This window comes from Mastigoproctus giganteus, chromosome 9 (assembly GCF_048544385.1).
Source record: "Mastigoproctus giganteus isolate SK-2022 chromosome 9, ASM4854438v1, whole genome shotgun sequence".
NCBI classification, from domain to species: domain Eukaryota; kingdom Metazoa; phylum Arthropoda; class Arachnida; order Uropygi; family Thelyphonidae; genus Mastigoproctus; species Mastigoproctus giganteus.
Window position 1 is genome coordinate 105,545,111 of NC_143583.1, and position 22,558 is coordinate 105,567,668.

Here is a 22,558-nt window from a genome sequence, read left to right on the forward strand (position 1 = left end):
AGATACAAGTTGATATGCAACCAAGTTACAAAGGAGGTTAGGCAGGCGAAGGCAGATTACGAGAAATTTTTGGCAAGGGATGCAAAGAAAAACAGCAAAGAGTTCTTTACTTATGTAAACTCTAGAAGGAAGGGGATGAATCAGATTGGTCCACTTGATATTGATGGGTCAACTGTTGATGATCCTGCTCAGGTAGCTAACAAACTAAATGAATATTTTGCATCAACATTCACACATGAGGAGTTATTCAGCGAGGGGAATGCCAGAGGTGTATTCAACTCTAGCAGTAAGCTACAGAATCTTGAAATAACTGGGAGTAAAGTGGAGGAGAAATTGTTGAAGATAAACACAAGAAAGGCACCCGGGGTGGATGGGATCTATCCAGTTATATTAAAGGAGGCAGCAAAGGAAGTAAGCAAACCCTTAGCCATAATTATGAGAGCTTCCTTGGACTCAGGGGAGGTACCCATAGACTGGAAATGTGCAAATGTGACCCCAATTCACAAAGGAGGATCAAAGGCTGACACAAGTAATTATAGACCTGTGAGCTTAACTTCTGTTCCAGGAAAATTAATGGAGGCACTGGTTAAAGAAGCACTGCAGGATCATTTAGACAAGACTTCAGTTATAGCTCGGACACAGCATGGTTTTGTTAAGGGGAAGTCTTGCCTGACCAATTTGATTGGATACTATGATGCAGTCACAAAAGAACTGGATGCAGGGAATAGCTTTGATATTATATACTTGGATCTTAGAAAGGCTTTTGATACTGTTGCACATGGAAGACTGCTACACAAATTGGAGCAGTGTGACATTGGAGGCAAATTGCTGCTATGGATAAAGGGGTGGTTGAGGGGGAGAAGACAGAGAGTGGTAATCAATGGACACTGCTCATCATGGACTAATGTTATTAGTGGAATCCCTCAGGGCTCAGTGTTGGGTCCATTATTGTTTTCTGTATTTATAAATGATATTGATGATGGTATATCAAGCTTAATGTCCAAGTTTGCAGACGATACAAAGGTTGGCAGGGTTGTCAAGGACACTACTGACACTATGCTGCTGCAACAGGATCTGGAAAGGTTGAGCAGATGGGCTGAGAGGTGGCAAATGAAGTTTAACATTGACAAATGTAAAGTACTACACATGGGAAACAGCAACCCCAGAGCAACGTATCAACTCTGTGGTACTACACTGACAGTGGTAGAGAATGAAAGGGACTTGGGGGGTGGTTGTGCAGGCAGATATGAAGTTCTCTGAGCAGTGCAGATGGGCTGCAAGAGTAGCTCATGGAGTATTGTCAATGATATACAGGAAATTTTCCAGCAGGGATAAGGAGGTGATTATTCCCTTGTATAAGGCAATGGTCAGGCCACACCTAGAGTACTGTATACAGGCCTGGAGGCCTCATTTCAAGAAGGATGTAGAGCTGCTGGAACGAGTACAGAGAAGGGCAACAAGATTAGTGAATGGAACAAAGGGGTGCTCTTACGAAGAAAGGCTTAAGTTTTGCAAATTACAGTGTCTGGAGACTAGGCACCAGCGAGGTGATCTGATAGAGGTGTATAAAGCCTTGAATGGTTTGAGCATGCTCAATGCTGATGGGATTCTTCCTCTAGCTCAGAATAATCACCTGAGAGGGCATAAATTCAAATTGAGGAAAGACAGATGTAGGATAGACGTGCGGAAATTTGCCTTTAGCCAGCGGGTGGTTGGTTGGTGGAACAGACTTCCATCCCTTGTCGTGGAGGTTGATAGCCTAAATAAGTTTAAAGCTCAGCTGGACAGGTATTTTGAACGAACAGAGGGGTGAAGTGAAAGTGGGTTTTTTTTTTTTTTTTTTGGCTGATGCTGCATAAGCTTGCTTTCTTGCATCAAATGCCTCTACTAATGCTAAATTGGAGCAATATGGCATTAAGGGCAAGTTGCTTCAATAGATAAAAGGATGGTTGAATGAGAGAAGACAGAGTCTTGGTCAATAGTTACTGCTCTACATGGACTAATGTTATTAGTGGTGTCCCTCAGGGTTTGGTGTTGGGCCCATTGTTGTTTTGTATATTTATCAATGATATTGATGAAGCTTAACGTTAAGCTTAAAGTCAAAGTTTGCAGATGATACAAAGGTTAGCAGGGTTGTTAATAACAGTAATGACAGTATGCTGCTGCAACAGGACCTGGAAAAGTTTGGTGAATGGGGTGAGAAGTGACAACTGAAGTTTAACATTGACAAATGCAAAGTACTGCATATGGGTAGCAGCAACACCAGAGAAATGTACCATGTGGACTGAGGAAAGTGGAGAATGAAAGAGACCTTGGGGCAATTGTGCAGTCAATATGAAGTTTTCTGAGCAGTGCAAACAGGCTGCCAGAGTAGGTCATGGGGTCTTGTCAATGATATACAGGAATTTTGTGAGCAGGGATAAGGAGGTGATTATCCCCTTGTATAAGGCAATGGTCAGCCTACACTTTATGAGTACTGCGTACAGGTCTGGAAGCTTCATTTTAGGAAGGATGTAGAGTTGCTAGAATGAGTACAGAGAAGGGCAACAAGACTGGCGAAGGGAACAAGCGGGTGCTCTTATGAAGAAAGGCTTAAGTTCTGCAAACTGCAGCTTCTGGAGACTATGCACCTGCAAGGTGATCTGACTGAGGTGTATAAGGCCTTGAATGGATTGAGCAGGCTTAATGCTGAGGGGATTCTTCCTCTTGCTCAGATTACATACCTGAGGGGGACATAGATAAAAACTGAGGAAAGACAGTTGTAGAATAGATGTGTGGAAGTTTGCCTTTAGCCAACAGGCAGTTGATTGCTGGAATAAACTTCCATCTGTTGTTGTGGAAGTTGATAGCTTAAATAAATTCAAGGCAGAACTAGACAAACATTTGGAATGAATGGATCAGCAAAATGGGAAAGTTTTTTTTTTTTTTTTTTTTTTTTATTTGGCTGATGCTGTATAAGCATCAGCCTTTCTTTCATGTGTGTCTCTACTAATGTTAATGCTAAATTGGTGGGGGTACATGTATGAAGTAATGAAATTTTTGGATATGGCATATACACAACAAGAATAGAATATACATGGCTCCTTCACATAACATGGTCTCAACAATGCTATTAGTTTCTAAAATTACGCCTTTGAAGAAAACTGATATTTTTGCTAAAATGACGCCTCTGCACCCAAAACAGTATTTAATGTGTAGTTTGACCACTGATAATTTGTCTTTATCTTTAGATATCTCTACTGGCAAAATTACTGGCTGCATCTCAGCACTTGCAAAATACTTGAAGCCTTACAATACTATTAAGAGAATGTCATACTGAACTGTGTTATAACTACAACAACCTTTACATTTCCATGGTCTGTCCCCTCTCCCCTACTTTTTAATTTAATATGGGATTATAAAGGTAAACTGCAGCCATTATCAACCCACTGCAGGATGGAAGCCTCCTCAACAATTCATGCTGAGGGAAATGGACCGGGTTGGGAGATCGACTGTATTTAGCAGTCAGAGGCTTGAACCCCAGTCTACTCAAAAAGAGTGTGCTACTACATTACTGTGATCCAAATGCAGAACCTTGCATTTGGATCACATTATTTACTTAATGCTAGCATTAAGTAAATAATACTGTTTTTCAGAGTAGTTATATAATCTTTCTATTGTTGCAGCAGGATTTCTGGTTCTCACTGTTAACAATCCGGCCCAAATTTGCACCAGAAGTAATAACGTGTTATCAAATAATGTAAAAATGTCTATTTACCCTTTTTAAATGACATGAAACTATTATTAACATTAAAACCAATGGCCCCAGAACAGAATACAACCTGGGGGCCTCTGCTTACAACACTGGTTCATTTGAAACACTGCCAATTTCTAACTATATTTGCCTTCTATCAGTCAGCCATTCCATTATCCACTGTAGCATCTTACCCACAGTACCATCCTTCTTCAACTTGTGTGCAAGATATCATTAAGATATAAAAAAATATTAAAACATAACTGCTTCATTATTCATGTCATAAGTAATTCACTAATCAAGATCAACCTTTTATCTAAGAATAGGCCAGTAAGTCTTGAAACAGGCTATTATGTGGATTTTTTGTATTTTAAAAAAATAAAAGAAAAATTTTTCAGTGATCAACCTATTAATTAATTTTACAGGTCAAATTTAATTTAATTTCATAAATATAACTTATTGCCATAACAGAAGGAAATAAAGTAAAATAATCAATAATATGAAATTTAATTAATCCTTACTAGAGTTTTGAGTAGAATTATCAATGCTAGAATGTGGTGATGGAATTAATTCATCCAACTTAGAATCCAGTTCAAGAATATGTGACTCCTGATGCTCACAGATTTTTCTCAGGGAAGTTAGTCTGTCTTCTCTAGCCTGTAAAGTTAAATTTTTAAGATTATACATACTGATGATTATTCCCAAATAAAATACCATAAATATTCAAATGAGATAAATAATTAAACCAACCTGAAGTTCATTTTTGTATGCTATCTTCATATCATCTATCACTTGCTTCTGATTTGTAATTTTTATATTCTTGGTTGGGATAAAAAGAGAAAAAATTATACATAAAAATATTGGCCACTGCACATATTTTTAAATGGAACTTGCAAAGTTTTAATAAAATGAAAATATTATTTACCAAGCCCACATACAACATACATGGAAATATATTAATTAACTGGTTGTTAAACTAAAATTACCAGTCAATATTTAAGGGGAGGAAAACACAAACACAAACTGTCAAGCAGCTAACTAAAAATAAATGGAATACATGTAAGCAAGGGCAAGACCAAATCACAAATGAGGAAAGAATTAATCTTTGGATAACAAAATATCCAATCAAGTGGTAAGCAAAAGAAACTTAAAGTGATATAAGAATATAGAAAAATTGCAAAAGTGAGATTATTTATACAGATATTTGTATAAAAAATGGATAGAGGCTAGAAGAAGGCTGGACTCGATCAGAAATGCCAAGAAAGCATTAAAAGAAATAGAGCTCAGGCTAAAAATCTATAATTAGAAAGCAGAGAAAAAGATAGTGAATGGAAGGCTGATAGTTCAGAAGAGCTAATTTGTGCTACCACAAACCTGGATGATGATGAGATTGATAAAGTCCTGACTGACTGATAAAGTCTTCCCATTACAGAAAGCCAATGTGCCAAGGACAGTTCAGCAATTATAAGTGGCACATGCCCTAGGACATCTGCATTGCACAGCATAATTGCTATTTAGTCAAGCATGGTCCCACTGTGATTATACTGTTGGCAGGAATGCTGAGAAGTCTAAGATCAGGGCGGATTTCTTTAGGTGTGGATAATCCCCCAAATGGGAAATGGGAACTATTCCCATTTCCCATTTGGACCTATTGTGATCCAAACGAGATGCTACCATATTGGTTGACTGCAACTTCCTTGGCAGGAAGTTGCAGTCAATGGCTTCCAAAGTTAAACTGGTCATGCCCGTGCTGCAACATGCAGATTCTATTTATTGGATCACATGCCTGGATTGTACGGTGTTTTATATAAGCGAGTCAAATCAGAGGCTTTGCAATTGCATTTCGGAACATAAGGGAGCTAGTCATCAAGCCAACTTCAACTGCTCTGCTGAGCAATAGCGGTGTGAGCAGCACATTATTTGTAACTCGCATTCCAATGTTAAAATTTTGGATCCCACACATTTGTTCACGTCATCACTCCTGGTTGGAAGCACTCCATATAGCTGTGGCAGGTTCCAGTATTAATTGCAATCACAGGACCTCATACACCTATTATGGAAGCAGTTATTTTACAGCACGATGAAGATGCTGAGCTTGTAACATGACAAATGTATACCAGTCTACTTCTGGCTGATGCTTTTTTTTTTTTTTTTTTTTTTTTCAATATTCACAATCTGCATTAGTTTGTTGTAGTACATGTGTATATGTTGCTCCTCTGCAAAATATAACGTAATGTTATACTACTTATCTTCTAAATTGATAAAGGGGCACATCACTCTGAAATATACTTAATGTATATTTTGTTTTTGTTCTTGTTCTTATTGCTTTTAGTACTTTTATCACTTTTAGCATTTATCTGTATATATTTTATTACTATTCTTAATAAGTTCCATACATTGTATTTTATTTTTACTGTATTTTTAATAAAGTTTTATTTTATACATTTATGTTTTGTCAGTAGTGACAAGGTTTGTTTCAGTATGCGATTGATAAACTTTATTAAGTTGTACCTGTATTTATAAATCCAATGTGGTTGCATGCTGACAGACTGGATTTCACTACTATTTCAGTTGTAAACTTATAATATATATTATAATAATGTATAATCTTCACATGCAATAATGTACATAATAAGTTAATAGAATTAAATACAACTGAAATGCTGACTAATCCTAAATACAACTGAAATGCTGACTAATCAATGTAGTCTTAAGGCTGATAACCATACTGGTAATACCATATATGCTCTTAGGTTCATATCTATATTTCTTGCTTCTTCATATGTAAAAAAACTGTGATCACTACTCCATAAGAGATGGGTGCCCCTCCCTGGCAAGCTCAAGCAGAGTCCAGGGTTTGCCCTGCCAGAGACTTTATATACTCACTACTACATCCAGTCTGCCTCGACAGGGTGAAGGACAGGCAATGTGGGGTCCCACTAGGGGCCCTGTGGCTAAATGGCCAGAGGAACAACAGACCACCAGAACCCAACACTACACTACATAGACCAACTGAACCCAACACTACGCTATGCAGACCAACACTACACTACACAGACCAACACAACCCAAAACTACACTAAACAGACCAACAGAACCCAACCCTACACTATGTAGACCAACACTAAAACTTACACTATCTCTGACATTTACAGTTTGTATTGCAACACAGAGTATACAAATGTGGAGTTAGGGAGGCCCCCCCGCTACCACTTGACAAGCAACATTATACTCCATAAGATATTAAGTAAGTGACTGCAACTGAACTTATACAAACTGTTATTCATGACAGTTTGGAAAAGTGTATTAATAAATAAATTTTAAAAAAAACAACAGAGACCTCGTAAGAAATATTGCTTACTTCTCAAAAATCTAAGGTCCTAATGTATATCTAAAGTCATCATTCTTATTGTAAGTTTCATTATTAATTATTCTATTACTACATGACAGTTATTTATCTTAAAGAAATTGAAATGAATAGTTTGGCATCAAATAACAAAAGTAGAAGTAATATCACTTTATTTTAAAACATCATATTTCACTTATTTGTTCACTGTTACTTTAACAAATTTCGATAAGCATTCATATATACAATCATCATCATCATCAACCATTTTTAATCCACTGCAGGATGAAGGCCTCTCCAGCAACTTTCCAGTTCCTTCTGTTTTGAGCACTGGCCATCCATTTACTACCCACAAACTCAAAATTTCATCTATCCATCTCTGCCTTTGTCTTCCAGGTTTTCTTCCAGCTCCTCTTGGGTACCATTCTGTTATTTTCTTAGTCCATCTGTCATCATGTCTTCGAGCTATGTGTCCTGTCCAAGACCATTTTAGTTCTTTAGTTTTGATAAGAATGTCCTTTACTTGAGTTTGTTGCCTAATCCATGTGTTTCTCTTCTTATCTAACAGTCTGATTCCCAATATAATTTGTTCCATTCTTCATGAGTAGTTCTCAGCTTCTCTTCTATTCTTTTGGTGAGTGCCCAAGTTTCACTTCCATAAGTCATGGTGGGGAGTACACATTGGTTCATTATTTTATGTTTTAGACAAACTGGAAATAACAGGGAAGTCACATACTCTTCAGTATGTGACTATATTTCCTGAATGCTATCCATCCAAAATTTATTCTTCTCTTGACTTCCAGTCATTTATCATTATTACAGGTAATAACTTGTCCCAGATAAGTATATAACTCCACCTTTATAATTACTGCTCCTTCAATCTTTATGTCCCTTTCTGTGGCATACTTGTTCATCATTACTTTTGTTTTAGCCATATTCATCTTTAGTCCAAAATCCTTACTAACTGTGCATAACTGATTAAGATTTTCCTCTAATTCTTTGGGATCATGGCTTATGACCACAATGTCTCTGCAAATCGTAAATGGTTTAGGTATTCTCCATTCACATTGACTCCTTTCTGCGACCAGTCTAATCTTCTGAAAGCTTCCTCAATCTTGTTAAAATTCATTGTCAATTAAATTGCACTTTTTAACTAAATACATATAAAGACTTAGATTACAGACGTAATCTAAGTCATAATATGTATTTAGTATGTAACATGATTATATGTATTTTATATGTAACATGATACGGAAGTTATATAAACGGAACTTGTAGATAATACTCGATACTGGAAAATATATATAGCGTTATAACTGTAAGGTGTAAGGTGGTAGATGACTTTCATCAACCGGTGAAATACCACCACTTTGCTTATTGGAGGCTTGAAGTGGTGAAACCCATGTTTATTCTCTAGAGCAAAGTTTCCGGCATCCCCCCCTCCCCCATACTTCTCCTTCAACCCATGCAGGGTACTAAGTACTATAGGTTTTGATACCTTTCGTGTTTGGGGTTTTCATAAAAAAAAAAAAAAAAAAAAAAAAAACTGTGTTGGGATACAAGTTTAGGGTTATAATTTTGTACTGAAATTGAAATTTTATTGAAATTAATTTTGAAATCATGACTCAGACCAGAGCAGCAAAGCAAAAGGCTTAAGCTAATGGGAGTGCTGTGGCTCGGGAAAACTGGGGGGGGGGTTGCCCTCCGAATCACAGCCTTTTAAAATGCACCGCTTGCTTGATGTTTGAGGAGCAATCGGGTACGGAACATGATATTGCCATGGAGGATGTCTTTGCATGTGTGCGATGTAAGAAGCGTAAGGAAATCAGGCGACAACTCAGCGTTGTTATGGGCCAGTATGAGAGCTTGAAGGGTGGATACCCTCAAAGGATCTAAATGGAGGGGCCCATCAAACTCTCAGCTGCCCACATCAACGACACAGCTTGCACTTGGTCATCATGCAACACAGTAGCAACCCCCAAGGCAGAATGTGCTGGTCACACAGGAACTAGTAGTAGTTGGTGACTCTATTGTCAGGGAAACGGGGAACATGCTTTGTAAAAAGGATAGATGGAACAGGACTAGGGTATGTCTGCCAGGGGCAAAAGTTGATGACGTTGTAGAGCTGATATCATCTTTTAAGGGCACAAAAGGTGATATAGTTGTAAACGTTGGCAGTAATGATATTAAGAGTAGGAGACTGGCAGAATTACTTAACAAGTACAGGTCACTGTTGAAAAAAAGGTTCAGTGTTGGGTCCATTATTGTTTTCTCTATTCATAAATGATATTGATGATGGTATATCAAGCTTAATGTCCAAGTTTTCAGACGATACAAAGGTTGGCAGGGTTGTTAAGGAGACACTACTGACGCTATGCTGCTGCAACAGGATCTGGAAAGGTTCAGCAGATGGGCTGAGAGGTGGCAAATGAAGTTTAACATTGACAAACGTGAAGTACTACATATGGGAAACAGTAACCCCAGAGCAACGTACCAACTCTGTGGTGATACACTGACAGTGGTAGAGAATGAAAAGGACCTGGGGGTAATTGTGCAGGCAGATATGAAGTTTTCTGAGTAGTGCAGACGGTCTGCAATGGTAGCTCGTAGTGTCTTGTCAATGATATACAGGAATTTTTCTAGCAGGGATAAGGAGGTAATTATCCCCTTGTATAAGGCAATGGTCAGGCCACACCTTGAGTACTGTATTCTGGTCTGGAGGCGTCATGTTAAGAAGGATGCAGAGCTGTTGGAATGAGTACAGAGAAGGGCAACAAGATTTGTGAATGGAACAAAATGTTGCTCTTACGAAGAAAGGCTTAAGTTTTGCAAATTACAGTGTCTGGAGACTAGGCACCTGCGAGGTGATCTGATTGAGGTGTATAAAGCCTTTAATGGTTTGAACATGCTCAGTGCTGATGGGATTCTTCCTCTTGCTCAAAATAATCATCTGTGAGGGCATAAATTCAAACTGAGGAAAGACAGTTGTAGGGTAAAAGTGGTCAAATTTACCTTTAGCCAGTGGGTGGTTGATTGCTGGAACAAACTTCCATCTGTCGTTGTAGAAGTTGACAGCTTAAATAGATTCAAGGCAGAGCTAGACAAACATTTGGAGCAAGTGGATGGGTGAAATGAGAAGGTTTTTTTCTCTTTTTTTTCCTTTTTTGGCTGATGCTATATAAGCTTGCTTTCTTGCATCATGTGCCTTTGCTAATGCTAATCCCCTCCATGTAAAAAAAGAAGGAGTATACCAAATTGATCAGAATATATCAAAATACAGAACTTGTATTCAAGTCAAAAAATGGTATTCTAGCCTTTTTACGTATTTGATCAATGTAGCTTTAATGCCTGAATAATGCCTGGCAGCTACATAGAAGATGCAATGACCTATTTGGCTTTCATAGATTTTATTTAGAGTGATATTGCAATACACTACAAGGCCAGTGAGGAAGACCAAAGCAAAACCTGAATGAAGGTCGATTTGACATACATGCACATGATTGTTCCCCAAGAAAATCAGACATGATGTGCACACTTTCACATGAAAACAACAAGATGTGAGAAATTTAATAGAGGGTTACATGGAAAATAATTTGTTTTTGTAAGGTATTTTTCCTAGCTTCCTATACACTGTATAGGACACATTGCATTTTCATTGTAAATCATATTTTGATGAATAAAACTGCATTTCTCATGTAATTAGGTTCTAATGTTACTTATTTCTGACATAAATTTAAAATTCATTAAAAAATCCTGACTTTAGGCATATATGGTGCCTAAAGTCAGGATTTTTTAACCTATGGGTTAATACAATGAAATAATTGTAAAAGCTTATTTTTTCTTACATTATCTGCAATAGTAGCTTCCAAATCCATTATATGACTCTTATAAGCCTCTAATTGCGATGTCTTGTAATCCAGCAACTGCTTTTTATCTGTGGAGTGGAGGAAATATTATTACTGATCACAAGGATAACAATATGCATTACATAAGGTGCAAGCATAAAGTGATGAACCAAAATTTATAATATAACTATATTGATAAACATTGGCTAACATTATCTCCTTTAAAGTCTTAAACTGAAGTTATCCAATCTGATCATCAATGCTACCATTCTTGAAAATATTTATGGGGCTCTTATGTGATAGTTTCTTTAATAATAGCTATGCTATCATTTTCATTAAGTAATTACAATGAATACTTTAGGGATACAGGGTACTGTGCTTTTGGTAATCATGGATAATATTATCATTTATGTGATATTATCACTTTTATAAAGCCCAATCAGACACATACTAATACATAAAAAAAAAAACAAAAGATTATCAAAATCAGTATTTCAGTTGATGTTATCAATCTTTTGCCTCATCACAGATTATGCATATTCGGTGGAAGTAATTATGTAACATCCCAATATTTTTTTCTTAAACTGTGGCACACTGCATTTCTAGTTACAGCTGTTTCTTTATATAGTTCAGGGCCACTGCGACCCTATGTGCTGCCAGTAAGCGAAATCAAATTTGCTGCCCCAAAATACTTGGATTAAAAAATAAAAATCAGGTGTAAATAATTATTATTCATTTACTGAAAAAGAAAAGAATTACAACATATCTCACATATAATATAATGAAAAAACAAACAAAAATAACAAAATCATTCTGAAAATAAACTTTAAATTCTAAATCACAGTAATCATACAATAATAAAATTAAAGGAAAATTATACAAATTTATGTTTCCTTGCTTTAAGAGATGCAAATTTATTAATTATTTCATTTATGTTTATTTGTTCCAAAAGATTATTTTCCATTGAAATTATTGGAAAATTAGTGACGTTGTCAAGACATTTTCGATCATAAATAATGTTTGATTAATTTTAATTTTGAAAAACTCCGTTCATCTGAGGCAACTGAAACTGGTAAAGTTAGAAAAATTCTTAATGCAACTGCTACATTTGGAAACGTATCTATAAAATCATTTTTAAAAAATATTGTAACACTTCAAATGGAGTATATAAATTTATATGCAATATAAATTTGAATTACTCTGTTCTTCAGATACTGCTAAACCATCAATATCGGGCTCCTTACGATTAATGTCACTTAGCTTAATATGTAAATCTTCGCAATGATTTAATAAATCGTCATCTGACCATTTTTTTTTAAATTCAGAAGGGTTTCTGAATTTAAAAATATATAAAACATTTTAAATATTTCTACATGTTCTTTCATATTTGTAAACCTTTCAGTTAACGAGAAAATTGTTGTGTCCATAATTTTGAAAGAAAAAAAATAATTTTGAAATTTTGTTGCAGATCTTGAATAGCTTCATCCCTACTTTTATAATCTAAATGACATTTTTTCAATCATTTCCTTACTTACTTCTGGAAACAAAGCTTCAATGCCAATGACAGCAGCCATATTATTAGCCGAATCGAGAATTTTTTTTACTGCTTCCTCTATTCTATTTTCTTTAAAATATTCTGTGACATTTTGTAGACATTCATGAGCTTCATATATATCACAATCTTTTTTTTTTTTTTTTTTTTTTTTGAGCATTTTACTTATTGGATTAATTTTATTTAAAATATCATGCCAAATTATAATGAACAAAGAAACTTATAAGATGTTGTTTTTAAGGCTTGATTTAGCATGATTTCTTGTATCCATATTTTTATTTTCATCTTCAGTGATTACAACAAAATACTAGAAATGATTAGATTCTCTAGTCATCTATATATAAAATGCTTAGGTATGCTGCCCAAATTTTCCAACTGCTAATTGTTTCCAGCACCCATTCACATGGTTCACCTCGCATGACTACCATACCAGGCATTCTTTATTAATTTTTGTACTAACGTTTTTTGACTGAAGAAAGGCAACTTATGCATGAAAGCTATTGATGTACGTTTATTTTATCAGTCTTCAATTTTAATAAACCGTTCTAAGTTTTAAGAAGTGTAAAAATGGCTGAACAGTGTCTAAGAACTTTGAGAAAATATAGAAGAAATGCTAATGAAACATTAGAGGAGAGATCTAATAGACTAAGAGACTGAAATGAAACTCTATGACTACGAAGACAGACAGAAAACAGTGAAGAAAGAGAAGAAAGTTTGGAAATGAGAAGATGGGCGAAACGCCGTAGGACTAATCAAATAGAAGTACCGGATGTGAATAATCAACAAGCTGTAATTAATGTGGAAGAGCATGACAGGAAATATGTGTTACATTTGTTAGTATTGCAATGCAAGATATTGGGGACATTAGTTAAACACATTGAATAAATACAATAAATGCTGTCATGATGGAAACGTTTCACTTGACCCACTGTCTGAGACACCTACTCTATTATGAGGGCTGCTTACAGGGGATACACGTGAAGCAAATAACTACAGAGAACATATACGAGAGTACAACTCAGCAATGGCATTTGTATCAATGGGCGCAGAGATTAAATCACTGCCTGGAAATGGTCCATACTGTTTTAGAATGCAAGGCCAGATTTACCATTTGGTCTCACCACTATATCCAAATGAGGCAAATAAGCCAGGATATAGACAACTTTATTTTTGATTCTGCTGAAGCAATAACAACAAAACGACTTGAAAAACAATCAAACCAAGGGTGTGTGGCCCAAGTAATGCAACAATTGGACGAGATGGTTAAGAGATGATATAATGCACTTACATACAAAACGGAGGTTGCTGCAATATTTGTTGGAGAAGATGGGGAACCACCTGAAATAGAGACATATGCATACATCCCACAGGTGACTGCTGTAGAATTATATTACCGCCAAACAAAAATGGTGAAGACTGAAGGATCTAGATTAAATTATCTACGCTATTAATCAAAAGGATGGCATAGGTTATGTTTTGTATTTGATCACCCAAATAATGCACAATATTTTTCGATTCAGATTTCTGAATATGGCGAATATGTTCTGCCATAACTGAATCAAATTTAGCAATTGTTTCAGAAAGTTTTAAAAAGTTACCATTGTCATTTTCATATAAATCTTTTGAAGATCCCCTGAATGCTATACATTGCCTTGCTAAAAATAGTATCATACATATTATTCTGGCTGAACTCCAGAACATGGGTATCTCTGCTGCGGGCGTGGCTGAAGAACGGAGAGATTGTCTGGTTGAGTTCTGTGATTGGCTGACTATTGGGAATGCGTAACTTACCTCATTTTGTATCTCTGATTGTTTGATTGGATGCAAATTCACTTCTGATTTTAGTGGGAAATGCGACATTATCATGTTGTTGTTTAGTCGTCGTCGTGCTGCTCTGCTGCCCTCGGTTATTGTGTGTTATTGTTATTTCATGTTATTCCATTTTCAAAAGGATAGATGTAAGACTGTAATTGAATGTGAATTTGATACCTTCGGATACGTGTTTTCAGGGTTTGATGAAGTGTACTGGCATGCGAGGACTGGTGAGTAAATACACTATTATCACGTCATGGGACTTTCGTCATATCCCTGTTTAGTGTAAACTGCGAAGTTGGTTGGATAAGAAGCATCACTGTAACATAGGGTGGCCAGATTAAAAATTTGATCTCGAGGTACTCACATTATATCTTAAGAAAACCGAACAATTTTAATAACAACCATTTTATTTCTATATTTTATTGATTTTTACAAGTTCGTGGAATGCAAAATTAGTCAAATTTTAATAAAATTAACCAAATTATAGCCCGTGCTTTAATTCGGAAAATTTTATTGCAAGAGTTATAAACACTAAAGGAAACTTTTTATAAATATTAACATCAAATGTTTTACATAATTGTTTACAATACACATTCAATAAACCTGATATTTACCTAGCAATACTTCTCAAGAAAATATTTACCTAGCAATACTTCTCATTTGAGCGAAGTTTCTTTAACAGTTTTTCATTTTTTAGTACATATGCGTAAAATTTTTTGCATGACATATTGTGATTGGTTTTCGGAAACAGTTCTCCTTCAACATTCTTTAGGTTTAATTTATTTCTATCCTTTTTCCATGCGTTAAACATTGAGCTAAATACTCGCTTACTCATTGCATTTGAGTGAGGCAAAGCAAAAACAAAATTAATATTTTTTTCTGTATTACGTACTTCGTACGCATTTAAAATTTTTATCCAAACATCTGTGGTATTTTTGAGGTCTTTTGTCTCAATATTTCTATGGAATGATTTCAACAGAACATATTCTTCATATAGCAAATCAATATTGACATTGGGAATTTTAAATAAAAAAAAAAAATGTTGACTGAGCCTTGAACCATTACAATGAAATAAAAAAGAAGTCAAGTAGAATGTAAAAGGTTACAAAATAAGCATAATATAAATATTTTATAACCCACTTTGTAAATAGGAGAATTGTTGTTATTTGGTTTTTAGGAGCATTAGTAACTAAGGCCATATTGCTCTGGGTATATGCGGTGGTCATTCCCTGACCTTTCCGCATCTTCCGTATTTGGTGGCTCATGGGCTCGAACCCCGGTCTAATCAAGAAGCATGTGCTACGCACTGCTGCTCCTGCCCACCTGGCTATGGAGGCGCCCAAATAGGAGAGAATGTCATTTTTGAGTCTTTAAGAGTGCATTTCAACAACTTTATCGTCAGTTAATTCTTTCTTCATAAATAATTATCTCAACAGGTTGTTTTTATGATTTTTGCTTTTTTCAAATTCCCCATTTCAAATGTTAAAAAAGGGATATCTTGGAAATTTTATTATAATTCCAAAAGGGGTACGTCTGGCAACCTGTAACGTTGTATATGTGTCATTCTCTTTGAGGAAAGCTGGACAAAATGAATTGCCACAGTTCATCCTCCTCTTCAGATTTTGAAGATTTAGAAAATGCATGCGCTTTTCTTATAGCCAAGAGCATGCAATGGATACGAGACATAAACTGGAAGAGAACAAAAAAAAGGCGAATTCCATCATTTACTGCAGGACTTAGAAGAAGATAAAAATCGTTTCAAGATGTACTTACGGATGAATAAAGAATTTAATTTCCTATATAATCTAATTAGTGATGACATTCAAGGGCAAAATACGCAATTTTGAAATTCAATCAGTGCTAAGGAAAAATTAGTTATATGTTTAAGGAAAGTTATAATACTGCAAGTTTAATTTTGAATAAGGACTTATTCTGTCAAAATACGAAACAAAAATTTTTAATGAAATTTAATTACAACAAAAAACTACTTCTCAACCCTAAAAATTGAACTTGTAAGAAATTGTTATTAGCTGTGCAAATTGAAATGATCAACTTGTTCATCCTCTCAATTTGTTAATTGTAATACTGTTGGTCTATTTTCCTCCTTTGGCCATTTTTGAGCATCCCTGTGACTGGACATTTGCGGTGAGTATGCCGAGTAGCTGGTTGAAATGGAGGGTGCTTCAGAATAGGCACAGGAGCAACATCCTTGATGTTGTTATTTGTTTTCGGATATTCTTACTTGTGTGCTCAAAACAGATTATTTACTTCAAATTTAATTTTATACAGTCATTCCTCGTATAGCACGATAGTTATGTTCCTAGAAACCCTCGTGCAATGCAAAATCGTGCAATATAAACAACAGGCCCTATGGGAAAAATAGGGTTATGTGCCAACCACCCAAGATTGAACACACATTTGTAACCAAACATTACCAAACACAATAAATTTTCGTAATAAAATACGTAAGTATTTTATTACGACTATTATGTTAATAAAATATTGCTAATGCTTTTTCTTCTATCATAAGCAAACTTGTTTTTGGTTTGATTTTCTATCGAAACAGATGACAGCCATTCCATCTCTTCCAATTCTTTGTGTCTTGATCTAATGGATTTTAATTACACTTTGAGTTGTTCCTGCTATGAATGTTGTTTTTATGCATCTTTCTAATTCTTGGCGTTGCCTCATTTAGGCCTGTAGCACGTGCAATATCACATGGTCTTTCATTTCGCTCAAAGCATTTCACAATTTCATATTTTTTTGCTATTGACAGTGGCGGACTGGCCATAAGCCTTACCGGGGAAACCTCGGTGGGCCGGACGCTGGTGTGATTTTGGCCATAAACCATAGTATGAGGCCACTACAAATTTTCCCAGGTAAGAATTTTTGATCCAGTCCGCCTCTGTTTACCAATATTGCTTTTCTTTTTCTCTCTGAATCTGTAGTGCCTTCACCAGGATGCTTTCTTTTCACACCTTTTAAGTATTTCACTCATTTTTAGGGAATAAAGCACAATTACAAAATGAGGAGGCATGCTTGATACACATAAACAAAGCTGCGCGCGCGTGTAGCAACTGAATAAATAACACCATAAAGGCAGAGATACACTATTAACACCTCACATTTTACTAAAGCACATTTCTGGGGGTTACTACCATAAAACAATAAAAACAATTTCCAGTTTCTGTTATAAACTGGTAGTAAACTCGATCTAATTGCATTTGCGATTATACCGATAGCTGGAATTGGTTTTTACGTTATTATGGTGAAATGTGTTTCCCCTTCACTGATATAAAAAACATAAAATACATTTTCAGAATCTTCTCTTCATTCCTATCGTGTTGCGTTCAGTTGGGGTGATTCCACGTTCGACTGCCATTTCTTGTAAACACAAAGGTGAATCGTGCCTAAGCGAATTTGGTTCATGTTATATATGACATCGTTTCCCTATTTATAAATCGTGTATGATCAAATTCGTGTAGTGTGAACACGTGTTATACGAGGACTGACTGACTGTATTAGCATTTCCTCCATTTTCCTTTTGTCACGCCTAATGAAATTTTTGTTCAAACAGAAAAATCTGAGCTCCTGACAATGTCATTTGGCCTTGAAGCCCGACGTGTTATCTTGTGAATACAGCCAATGACAACAGTGCTCTCCGAGCAATAAACTAATTGGTAAATAAAACCCCCCACATTTGACAGACATGTATACAAGAAGTCTTGTGAAGTGATAATAATAATAGGCGCCTCCGTAGCCAGGTGGGAAGGAGCAGCAGTGCATAGCACACGCTTTTTAATTAGACCGGGGTTCGAGCCCGTCACCACCAAATATGGGGGATGCGGAAAGGTCAGGGAATGACCACCGCATATCCCGGAGCAATATGGCCTTAGTCGCTAATGCTCCTATAAAAAAATAAGAAGTGATAATAGTGTGTTTCTGCCCTTAGTTTCTTCATTTCAGCTCCGACATATTGTGATGATGTAATGTGACATCCCCTAATAACATGCAGGTGAGGAGGATAGGGGGATAGCAATGCGTGGGAGTTGCCTTCACGTTCTATCTCTGCTTTCTTCTGCTCTTTCTCCCCGAAGTACGGGGTTATAGTCATGTTCTGGAGTATAACCCTGTGAAATATAAAAATGAAACACAGATAGCACCGGACCAAGGTATTTCCGTGCCCTGGGCAGAAAGATTTTTTGGCTTCCTTTACTAAGGATATATATATTTTTGCCTCATTATTCTTCTGTTTTTGGCACCCAGGCAAGAGCCCTGCTAGCCCGTACCTTAATCCGGCACTGAACACAGATCCAGATAATAAGAAAACTAAAGTCTTCAAATTCACGTACTGTATTTATTTCAAATGAATTATTTGCCTGCCATGTTGAATGCTGGTAAACGTTAACCAATCAGATGACCTTCCGCCATTTGGCAATCTAAACCAGGTGCCCTAACCTGGTTTCTTTAAATCCCCATCCCTCGGCAGGGAGGAGACAGGAATCTGTTCCCCCCCCCCCCCTCTTCTCCTGGTGGGGCCTGATCTTCATGGGGACTCCTGTCCTATTGCTCCCTTATCTCTATCTGTTCCCCCCCCCAGCCTTCCCCTACTCAAACTTAACTTACCAAATATGCCCATAAAGTAACTTAATTGAACTAGCACAAAATTTAATCCCTCTCACTTAAACCTATACCCTAATTCGGCTGTAAATTCACCACCTTTTTATATATATATAAGTTAGTAGTGGTGAAGGGCAGTGTGCTAACGTTATGGTACTAGTAACGCTAGCACATTGTTGCTTCCTATAAAACACACACACATATATATAGGTCCTTGCCACTGAAATAGGTCCTTGCCACAGGCCCTGCCACTAGGTGGCAGGGCCTGCCAGAGTACTTAAAAACTCTATTGGGTGCCTGACCTGCCTCCTTGTGACAAAGTATGGGCAATGGTGGGTCCCACTAGGGGCCCAACAGCTAAATGATGTACAGTGGTACACCATTTAGCCATTGTCTCATACAATGGTGTACACATTTTAGTGTACAGTGGTGTACACTAAAATGTGCATTAAGAATCTACTTTCAATTCAATTATTTCTCCTCTTTTAAAATTTACATTGTAACATTTTATTACATTGCATAGTATACTGTAAAGAAAGCAGTAAGGATATACAGTACTACCCTATGTAGAGAGACACAAAACCGAAATCTACATATGCTGGTGATGACATGACATTGCCATTGCTCTTATTGATGATGTATGTGTATAAGGCAGTAGTTTTCAACCGGGGTGCCACGTAATTTGGGTTTAAGTTACTTAAACTTATTATTTTTTAAAATTTATATATTTATTTCATTATAAAAAGGTGTACAGTATCTTTTTAATTTTGTGGTGATCTATAATTGATATTTACTTAGTACCTCTATATAAAGAATAAAATTATTATATACTGTGTATATATAATTTGTATTATGAAATGTAATTTTTATAATTATATTATTGTAATAACTATCATATAACATATATTTTTTAATATTATATATATATATATATATATATATAATATTAAAAATTCTCTATAATATTAAAAATTCTCTCTCTCTCTCTCTCTCTATATATATATATATATATATATCTATAGAGAGAGAGAGAGAATCGGATCTAACAGACAGAAAATTGAGTACTGACTAAAGGCAAAAGGGGTGCTGTTATTAAAAAAAGGTTGAAAACCACTGGTATAAGGGATTAACTAAAAGGCAACAAGGAATTACTATGATTATGTAATAGTCATTTTGTACTGCCTATTTATTATTGCATGCGGCTTATTTCTTGGTGAATAATGCCTCAACATGGAAGCATATTTGGTATAAGAAATTTAACAATCTCTCAAAAGTTTACTTTTTGAAAACTTGAAAAGTAAACCCATAAACGTAACTCCTGACAAATTCCATGAATTATTTTCACTGATGAAGAAGGTGAATAAATTCTTAAGTTTTAAAAGGTAAGCAACAATGAATATTTGTGTAAATGTAATAAATTGTAAATATATTGGTGCAAATGTATCTCTTTATAACCCTAAGCATTTAATTCAAGCTTAGAATTTTATACTTGGTGTAAAAGTTCACCCTAAAATTTGAGATGATTTTTTAGTGCATTGAAGGTTGACTTATGCCAGAATATACAATAAATACATTCCATTGAAATTCCACTTTTATTGCCAGGAATTATGACATGGGATTCAACATGTTGGGAACCGAACCTGTTGTTCACATTTACTCTTTTTTAGCTTTAATTCAGCACAGGTAAGAAGAATAGTTAAGTGAGCTCCTCATGATATTGATTATGTATGGATTGTTTCGTTTGTTTGTTATTTGGTTTTTAGGAGCATTAGCAACTAAGGCCATATTGCTCTGGGGATATGCGGTGGTCATTCACTGACCTTTCCGCATCGTCCGTATTTGATGGGCACGGGCTCGAACCCCGGTCTAATCAAGAAGTGTTTGCTACGCACTGCTGCTTCTGCTCACCTGGCTACGGAGGCGCCTTATGTATGGATGAACACAGATTCATTAATCTATTAAATTTATTTTATAAATGTAAAATTGCTTTAATTTTTTATTACGAGTATGTTGAGCATAACATTTCCTTTCCATAGTTATCAAAAACATTTGGTAGAATAAACATGGATTAGTAAGAAATGGGGGGGGGATTTATTTTGATAGCATCAGTATCTAGTCCCAGATGGCAAGTGAGCCATTTCCAACAATGTTGGCATGCTGCAGGAAAAGGCTGAGCTCCTGCTGTACACAAATAATTTTATTTCACAGTAAATACAAATGCTTGTTTTGAATTTTTATATCAAAGGCTATTAAATAATGAGACTGTTGCAATAAAATAAACATAATGAAATATTTTGTACCTTACAAGTTATTTCCTGCGAAATAATTGCCTTGGGCTTGCACACACTGTTGCATACATTTTTACAAAGCACAAATATATCTGGAAGTCATCTTCTGTAAGCCATTTTAACACTTCAGTCATTTTTTTTTTTAGCATTGCTTTTTTTGGCTGATGCTATTAGCATTAGTAGAGGCATATGATGCAAGAAAGCAAGCTTATTAAGCATCAGCCAAAAAAAAAAAAAAAAAAAACGCCACTCCCATTTCACTCCTCCGTTCGTTCGAAATACCTGTCCAGCCGAGCCTTAAATTTGTTTAGGCTATCAACTTCCACAACAAGTGATGGAAGTCTGTTCCACCAACCAACTACCCGCTGGCTAAAGGCAAATTTCCGTACATCTATCCTACATCTGTCTTTCCTCAATTTGAATTTATGCCCTCTCAGGTGATTATTCTGAGCAAGAGGAAGAATCCCATCGGCATTGAGCATGCTCAAACCATTAAAGGCTTTATACACCTCAATCAGATCACCTTGCCGGTGACTAGTCTCCAGACACTGTAATTTGCAAAACTTTAGCCTTTCTTCGTAAGAGCAACCCTTTTTCCATTCACTAATCTTGTTGCCCTTCTCTGTACTCGTTCCAGCAGCTCTACATCCTTCTTGAAATGAGGCCTCCAGACCTGTATACAGTACTCAAGGTGTGGCCTGACCATTGCCTTATACAAGGAAATAATCACCTTCTTATCCCTGCTAGAAAAATTCCTGTATATCATTGAAAAGACACAATGAGCTACTCTTGCAGCTTGTCTGCACTGCTCAGAGAACCTCATATCTGCCTGCACAATTACCCCCCGAGGTCCTTTTCATTCTCTACCACTGTCAGTGTAGTACCACAGATTTGAAACGTTGCTCTGGGGTTACTGTTTTCCATATGTAGTACTTTACATTTGTCAATGTTAAACTTCATTTGCCATCTCTCAGCGCATATGCTCAAACCTTTCCAGATCCTGTTGCAGCAGCATAGCGTCAGTAGTGTCCATAACAACCCTGCCAACCTTTGTATCATCTGCAAACTTGGACATTAAGCTTGATATACTATCATCAATATCATTTATAAATACAGAAAACAACAATGGACCCAACATTGGACCCTGAGGAACTCCACTAATAACATTAGTCCACGTTGGGCAGTGTCCATTGATTACCACTCTCTGTCTTCTGCCACTCAACCATCCCTTTATCCATAGCAGCAATTTGCCACCAATGCCACACTGCTCCAATTTGTGCAGCAGTCTTCCATGTGCAACAGTATCGAAAGCCTTTCTAAGATCCAAGTATATAATATCAAAGTTATTCCCTGCATCCA

General features: G+C 36.1%; 1 protein-coding gene across 1 annotated transcript in view; it reads right to left on the bottom strand.

The window, feature by feature from the left end:
• LOC150080619 (hamartin-like) overlaps nucleotides 1-22,558 on the bottom strand; it is a 124,645-nt gene that overhangs the window by 22,166 nt on the left and 79,921 nt on the right. Inside the window, exons 7-9 of the mRNA XM_090380758.1 lie at nucleotides 10,925-11,013; nucleotides 4,484-4,552; nucleotides 4,255-4,390 (exon numbers count right to left, since the gene is read on the bottom strand). Coding sequence (XP_090236884.1) covers nucleotides 4,255-4,390; nucleotides 4,484-4,552; nucleotides 10,925-11,013 — 294 coding nt within the window. The remainder of the gene's footprint in view (nucleotides 1-4,254; nucleotides 4,391-4,483; nucleotides 4,553-10,924; nucleotides 11,014-22,558) is intronic.